Below are 8,508 nucleotides of genomic sequence, written 5' to 3' on the forward strand. Positions count from 1 at the left end.
TGAACTACCTGAAATCCAAACTTGTAAATCCCAGTGTTGGCCTGCAGAGTCAACGACAGAGATTCAAAACATTAATAATTTCACACCTTTTTTGTGCATTATGCCAATTTTTGGCATGCAGCGACCTGAACAATTTGGAACTTTGGTAACCTCAGCAGTTTCCTAGAAAAAAGGAAAAAGAAAAAAAAAAATCTGCTTTTGGAGTTGAACAAAACCATTTTTGCTTTAGAAGGAGAGAGGCATTTGTAACAATAATACACCTATTTGGTTGCATGTAATTATCCCACATGATAGAATTAAAATCTCTGCCCCCATAGTGCACCCGATTGGGAGATACCAGGGGATGCATCCACAGTTACAATATTGTCTGAGCTAATGATAAATTCTCAAATTATTCTAAATTTTCTCTTGACAGAATAATTCTCCGAATTATTCTCCAAAATGAATCAATCCAGAACTATTCAGTTATTCTCAAATTATAAACAATTTTAATAAATTGTTCATGAGTTATTCATGACCAATTAAAAAATTTATATTACAAATGAATGGTACCATATATTGTTGCTGGGAGTGATGTTTTGTACTATCATTTATTATTTCTGCATCCCCCTATTTCGCCAATATTATATAAATAAATTTACATATATTTTAGAAATTATATTGTTTCAGTTTTCTAATTTTTGCTCATTCATACTCGAATTTTTGATGTTTTTGCCAGATTCTCCAAATTCCGGATCATCACCTCTAGCTAAATTGTTTCCAAATACCAAATTTGTGATTACGAATGCACCTCAGAAATCTGGAACAATTTAAATGTTCTGCAACCAGCGAAGGAATCAGTCAATACATTTCAACTGATATCTGACAGAAACTTGACTGGTACATAACTAGAATATCCAGAACATTTGTATAAATATAAACACTTATACAGAATTGTCTAATATAAAACAATTTTATTTCGTTGGCCTTCATGTCCTCCACTAGTTCTATTCAGCATAGCATCAATGAGATGAATGAAATTCCTCATGTACCGCTCACCACACATTCGAAGCGTATAAGAAAAGAGACAGTATGCATGTTTTATATGATATATCAGGATCCTGATGCATTTGCTATCGTACTGCTTTGCTCAAGTCACCCATTTAAGAACTCATACACTGCCATTTTATATTCAAAAGGTAAAGATCAATTGGAACCCATGACCTCAATGTATCAAATGGCCTTGTCAGCAGAAGCACATATGACTGGGCAGTGTGAAGGTTTCCAAGAGTTGATGTTAACAAGACAAGTTTACTGTACATATTTATATAAGAAAAATCACAATGAAATTTGCTACATATGAAATTGATAAGCATACGAGTACAATAATATTATCTGAATACTGATTATAAAGTAGCTTTGCATGAAAGAAAACAACAGTCTATCCACTGACAGCTGATTATGTTGATTTACGTATCCAGAGACTAGGTGGCAATTATACAGCCAACCTAAATCCATATGCCTTCAGATGGCCTGCATAAATGACCAAAGCCATAGAAAAAATTTAACAAGAAATTATTTAGAAGAAAATCCTTTATAAATCAGTTCTTTGAAAAGAAAATTTATCAATGAGATCATCCACAGGAAAGAAACAATAGCCTTCAATATTACTAACTCAACTAACAAAAAAATCGCAGATAAAACTAGAAGGAATTGCCAAAATAAACTTGAACAACTAGCAGACATGTATGCCTTCTTGATTGTTCAATGAAAAATCAATACTTCGGAGATGCATGATAAGCTTTTACGTAGAAATTCCACTTCAAAGGGCATAGGAAAAGATCGATCGAAAGCCATTTCCTTGCTGTGTGGCCTGCTTCATAAGCTGGCCACTGCATTTTATTGTATTCCTATAGTCATGTACTGGATGCTCAAGACTTCTTCTAATCAAAAGCTGAGGTCGTTGAGTTCAAGAATACCAATGAGCACCTACTGACCAATGTACTGAGCTTACCTCTGCCCTCTTTCATATCGATCAAATTTATATAAAAAATAAAATTCGAAGCAATCAAGTTTATAAATATAAAATTCAAACAATCATGAGATTTCCAATAGATGATTTTTTTCACAAGGGTGCATCAGCTTCAAAATTAGTGAGTAAAAGCTTTCACGAAGAATTCACAATACCTAGCAGTATCATTGAAAGCCATTGTGACTAATTATCATAACCTGTTAATCCAGTTGGATAATGATGTTCCACAACTTCAACATTCATCATATCACCATAAACTAGTCACCTAACATGTCACAACTGGGTGTTGGTTTTTTGAATTCTTATTTGCCCATTGTTCTTGTTAAAGACAACTTCTAGTGTTACTTCCAGTTGTTCTGCATCCTTCTCAGAACTTCCATCCATTTTATTCTAGGTCTTCTCTTTTTAGTCCTTTTAACCAAGGTTCGCCGTCTCGGTCCCGGATCCCGTACCAGTGCCACATTAGCATAATATTGGTACGGTACGATACGAAATTTTTTTGGCGTACCGACATGCCAGTATTGGTACTGAATTGGTACGGTATAGTACCCTCTGTACCGCTCGGTTCAGGTCGGTACAGCATACCATGCTTTTAACACAGTTTTAACTCTCGAGTCTTGAGCATGTCCAAGGTTCTAAAAAGCAGACCATGTAGGCGACTGGTCAAGGTAGTGCTAAGCACTAAGACATGGCCACTTTTATATTTCTTTAGAGAAATGAGAGTATACTGTGAAACAAGTGGATGTACTTATCAAATATGCAGGTTTCTACAACGAAAGGAGGCATGAGAGGAAGGGTGGGAAAGGGCTAGCAGCCACATGTGAGACTGAGTCTATGAGTGCTACATGAAAGACTTCACGTCCACCTCTGGTCAGATATGAAGCCTTTCGTGTATGTATATTAATAGATTTGGCACCAAGGTTTAAAAGTTACTTGAGATAATAAGTTTGGAAAAACTTGTTTGCAAACTCAAAAAAAAAGGTCTGGAGAAGGAATATCCTTATTTCACCCTTTGGCATGTTATTTAGCAAGATGGATCCATGATGTTTGTTCTGATTCTTGAAGTAGGTTGAATTGAATGGAGGCACGAGAGAAGCAGAGGTCATAATAAATAATTAAAAGCAGATGCACTTAGGTGTATAAGGAAAAGAAAACTTAGATAATGCAAAATGATAGGAATTAACTGTTTCCATGATTGTATCTCAGAGGATACAGTATACTTAGATTGAAATATGACTTCTACCTCAAGGTTCATCAGAAGTTGCAGCTGAGCTGCAGTTTCAAAGGAAAGATGGTACCAGTGTTACCTAGACATTTGGCATGGGTGCCAAGCATCCAAATGTCCTCAAGTGTAAGACATGACAGCATCCACCAAAATAAGCACAAGGATAGGGCATATTTATTGTGGACATGGCTTGAGGACACGTGTTGTGCTCAAGTGTTGTCCTCAAGTATCCTGATAATTAAATGCATATTAAGATACAATATTAACATTATTTGGTTTATATTTCATGTTTGTTTTTCCACCAAGGAGAAGATCAGGTCTGGATCAAATGTGCCTCATACATTTAAATGCAAACCCAATGTCTTTGTTAAAAAAAATACTGAATTCAATCAATAAGTTTCATTATAATTGTAACATAGTAATCCTCAGTATGTCACATGTTCGAAGAATGAAATTTTGAACTTTTCCTCCATCTATGTTGATATAAGTGCTGTCATCTTCATCTTCCCTTAATCTATCCAACCTGTCATGATCAGCATATTCTGTAAGAGCAATCTTGGTCAAGTTATAGAAATGTCATTGGTTTCTTTCCATGGTTATAATACCATAGAGAATTACTCAAATGTTCCTCTTAAATTCATGTGGAATCTTATGTAACTGCTTTTGTAGGGGAAACATAAAATTTTTTTGATGAGCATGTGGTCTTGAAATAATTTTCTTTATAATATGTTTCTTCATGCTTCATACTTACAAGCAACTGGAGCATCTGATGCATGCTCTTCAACACCATCCTTGTGCCTCAGCATAGGAGCTACCTCATGCTCTGGGTTTTTCTACCTAGCTGCCGATTCCCAAACTTTTTTAGCATATATGCTGACCTGAGTTTTCCATTTTATGTAACCAAAGGAACTATAAAAAGTCATTCAATGTAATCCAGGCTACACCTTGAATTCAAGGCCTGTTTCATTGTAATTCCGTATGCCAACAACTCTAATAACAACCAAGCATTCCTATTTATGCAACCTCTTTGTGCAAAAGAATATTATATCTTTTGGCCCTAGGACAAGTACACCCAAAAGACGATCTGAACTAGTAATGACAATCAAGAGTTACTAGCTTCTAGAGAATGTTAAGAAATAAACATAGTTTCTCTCTCTCCATGTCACCATTTATATATTGGTTTTGTTGATCTTGGGAACCAAGACCGAATTATGATACAAAGACTACATTATGATTAGGAGTCAATGTATATTTACGGAAATGGGATCTACATGTTATGCACCAATCATGGTACCTAACTCTCAGGAAAAATTATGAATACACGTACAGGCAACTCTTCCAAGCTAAGGAATAGAGGAAGAAAGTATAAGATTTATTTACATTTGTTATATGCACCACCATATATTTAGTATAATAGATTAAAAATGTATCAATAATGAACATATAAGTGTCTCATGCTAAATTCACTCACTTCTGGATGCAGGTCCATGGTAAAGTTCATATCCTTCAATCCTTATTGGATATGGATCAAATCATATAGATTTTACAAGATCAGACTCCTAGAAAACTAATTTGACCAAAATCCACCAGTCAACACCCATAGGCCCACCTCAACATATTTGCAGGGGATTGCTTTCCTCACCATGTTTTTTGCTGTATAATGCCCACACGTCTTGAAATTGAATCCAAATTAACATTCTAGAAGATGAGGGAAGAGTATCTTCGATATCAGCATGATTTTATTGTTCAATGATTTCATTCATTCTTGCAAACCTCTCATCCACCTGTGCAAAAATCCGACTAAGAAGCAACCATTCTTCAAGCATCCTTAGAAGTATCACTTAATGCAGGTCCATACCTAATGTATGTACCTACCGGAGAAGTAGGGCCATGGTACAAAGGTATTTGCTTCTGCACTGCATGACTGTCCACATGGGTCTGTACTGGTGTATGCCAGACTGGAACACAATAGCATGCACTTATTTACATTGTTATCATCCCGGCATATGACTGATGGCATGCACTAGCACAATCTAGTTTTCTAATTGTCTGGCCCTGAGTAAGCATCGAATACTAGTGTATCACCCCAGCCTACGACTTCTCATGCAATATTTTAAACATTGTGTTCAACTTTCTTTTGCCATTCAGCATGCAAACTTAATCTTCCACTACAAGGTTCTACAACCTTTTGATTTAACAGAATCAGAAGTTTGTTAGATTGGTGCAGAAATTGCAAGAATATGACACGATATTGCTACTTTATGCAAAAGCAAGAAAAGAGAAACTAATAAGTAGGAAGAAGAAAGGAAATAGAAGAGGAGAAAAGAGTACTATCAAATCCATCACAAATATCAAAAAAACCTCCTTTTGAAGATAAATAGCGCACTTTCTGCAAACGCCAAATCTCAGCTTTGTTCTTCAAGCAAGGTGGATTATAATACCCAAGATTTATTCAACAAAATTAGAATAAGTACATCAAGAAGTATTTTTAATTTCTTATAGATATCTAACTTCTCCTTTCTCTCGATACCGAAGTTCGCCGTCTCGATACCGGACCCCGTACTGGTGCCACACTAGTATAGTGTCGGTACAGTACGGTATGCAATTTTTTTGGCATACCACTACTCGGTATGCCACCGGTACCGAATCGGTATGTTACGTTCAGTACCGTCCAATTCGATACGGTACAACATAACATGCTTGATACATAAGCAAAAAACAAACAATTTTTGCAGCTACCATTATCAATGATTGTCAACCAGCAGAAAAATAATAATAATAATGCACTAGAAAGAAAACCTCTTGATAGCCCAGCTCTAGAAAGAAAACCTCTTGATTCGTCCTGCCTGCATGCATTCTTAGGCACACCAAGACATGAGACTAGATCATCATGTTGTATCAAGCTGCTATAACTTGATGCTCTTGATGCAGCATGCATCCTATTTCCAGAGAACACGATTGGCAAGAAATGTACCAAGAAACAGCAAAGCATTGTGCACTTTATTAATTGCAAGCTATTCCTATATTAGAATATATTTTGCAACAATTTTTCCTACAATGAAGCGCATGACACGAACCGACTACACGCACAATTAAAATAAAACCAGAGAATACTAAGAATGGTTCTATAAAAATTTAAAAAAAAAAAATCATAAAGCACAAAAAGATGAGCATAAGTAAGAACAGACTCTAAATAACGGGAAGGAAAGATGCCGTGTGAATACCACTCACTTACCATCATGACTGATCGGCAGCAGGGGGCGGATGACTGACGACGATGGGAGGGCGGAGAGATCGGTGCTCCGCCTCCTGCTCCTTCCGGGCATTGTACATCTCCTCGGTCTCCACCGCAACCAACCTCTTCACCTGAACCACCACAACACGGTCGCAATTAGCAACTTGAAATCGTTTTATTTTTTGAAAGGGAAAGAAGATGAGGAGGAACAAAAAATTTTTTGAAAGGGAAAGAAGAGAGAGAAAGAGAGCACCTGGTTGAGCATACCGAGGAGGGAGGGGGTGGTGCGGTGGATGACGGTGCGGTTGCAGCGGCGGAGGCGCATGGCTTCGAGGGTGCGGCGGTGGAGGCGGCGGGTTCCCGGGAGACCGCGCACCAGCGTGATGTACAGCCGCGGGCTCCACTCGATCGGCACCCGCGCCTTGAACGCATTGAACGCGCTCCCGGTCATCCCCACGGCGACTCTTCTCGCTCCTCCCGCTCCGCCTCCAGCTACGGCAACTGGAACTCGAGCGCCGCCGAACCTTTGGAACCAGGGGCCAAGACGGTAGGGCTATTTCGGGAGCGGGTAAGCGGATCTTTTAACAAAATTGTCATCCGATACCCGATACGATCTAGTTACTAGGTAACACGGCAATCAGACCGGTGATACGAGATAGACCAATCAAAAATTTAAAACTGAACCAAACCATTTTATTAAACTGATAATCTAAGTTGATTTGTAATGATCTGAATCAAATTAAACAGATCAAATGGTTAAATTTTGCATCCTAATTTCTTAGTTGGAATCCCACTTTTGACTTTCATTTATGTTTGAAAGTGAGATTTTTTTTTGGATTTGCTTCAGATTTAGGGCCATCTGAACGGATCAAGAAACTAACTCTTTTTTTTTTTCAACTTTCTAATATCAATATGAGATCCATGAACCAATTCTTATCTTAATGCTTTGGGTATACAAAGATATGAAAGACAACATTGTGAATTTGCACCAAGCATCTAAAGAAACAAAGAATGAAGATAGCATGTCATTATTTTTCAGCAATATATTTCTTTACCATTGCAATCATCATCTAACTCTACATTCGACAGAAGTTCTATTTAACATAATAAAAAATCTATTAAAAGAAAATATTAAATGATAAGAAAAAGATGAGCTATTTTTTTAAGAAAAAATATATGTTTGATTGGACACTATGGAATCTCTCAATTAAAATCGCATACTATTGATTATTGGCTGGATGCGCATTTGCATGTACACATTCACTAATAATATTAAATGGGTAGATATTGCATTTCAATATCATCTTTGTAAATTCCAACGTCAACCTCCGTTTTTCAATTATACCAAGAGTTTTGCTCCCAATGATAATAATAAAACAATAATAGTTATTGCTATATATTATAGTATTATTGTACTATTTTTTTGGACCAGAGTGTGAGAAAGGATTGATATGGCACATCGAGGGATTGGAGAAAGGGCGAGAAACTTTCTCCAAGATTTCTCCCTCCACAGATAACTGAGAGACCGGAGGGAGAGAGGACGTTTTCTCCATTCCTCTCTTCCCCAAGGACTAGGAGAGAAGGCCACGTTCGCACTCCTCTACAAATCATTTCTAAGATTATTTTAATCCATATTTGTGTGGCTAATATCTTTTCTCTTTATTTTTTTTAAAATAGTTTAAGATAGTTCATATGTCACTACCATCCTCGCTGTTCACGGGATAACGAGTGGAACTTGAAACCGTGGTGAGTTGAAGAAGCTATTGGAAATGCCAAACTAGCTTCCGCTTGTTTTGTTTCTTGCTTGAGATGGAGGGAAGGAAAAAATGGGAGAAGATGGACCGAGTTTTGGTGCAACACAATCTTGCCGGCCAGTCATGGCTGAGGAAGGCTAGGCTCGGGGATGGCGAGGCCGAGCTCCCGGCATTCCCGAAGCCTCGCAGGCCTGCATTTCCGGCTCTCTCTCTCTCTCTCTTTCTATGGTTGGAAATTCGAATTTGGCATGGCAAGTTAGTAACATTCTTTTTGAATGCAGCC

The 8,508-nt window shown here is 37.4% G+C and overlaps 1 protein-coding gene across 2 annotated transcripts; it reads right to left on the minus strand.

Annotated features, from left to right (window-relative positions):
- Positions 1-1,163: 1,163 nt before the first annotated feature.
- LOC103703818 (50S ribosomal protein L30-like) lies at positions 1,164-7,010 on the minus strand. Of its 2 annotated transcripts, none has more exons than XM_008786824.3 (3): positions 6,739-7,010; positions 6,472-6,602; positions 1,164-1,512 (listed from the first exon to the last, which is right to left on the minus strand). In XM_008786824.3, the coding sequence occupies exons 1-3, from the start codon at positions 6,920-6,922 to the stop codon at positions 1,504-1,506; spliced, it is 324 nt and encodes a 107-aa protein (XP_008785046.1). In that variant the 5' UTR covers positions 6,923-7,010; the 3' UTR covers positions 1,164-1,503. The 2 variants fall into 2 exon arrangements, with proteins under 2 accessions (XP_008785046.1, XP_008785045.1); XM_008786823.3 differs by having other exon boundaries at positions 6,725-7,010.
- Between the last annotated feature and the right edge of the window lie 1,498 nt (positions 7,011-8,508).

Source organism: Phoenix dactylifera, unplaced genomic scaffold (assembly GCF_009389715.1).
Source record: "Phoenix dactylifera cultivar Barhee BC4 unplaced genomic scaffold, palm_55x_up_171113_PBpolish2nd_filt_p 001305F, whole genome shotgun sequence".
Classification (NCBI taxonomy): domain Eukaryota; kingdom Viridiplantae; phylum Streptophyta; class Magnoliopsida; order Arecales; family Arecaceae; genus Phoenix; species Phoenix dactylifera.

What these genes read in the sequence shown, in the direction of transcription:
- LOC103703818 (XM_008786823.3), bottom strand. Translation starts at nt 6,922, where the DNA reads ATGACCGGGAGCGCGTTCAATGCGTTCAAGGCGCGGGTGCCGATCGAG. An exon ending in TCCTCGGTATGCTCAACCAG is followed by an intron (nt 6,603 to 6,724) that starts GTGCTCTCTTTC and finishes GTGGTGGTTCAG; the next exon opens with GTGAAGAGGTTGGTTGCGGT.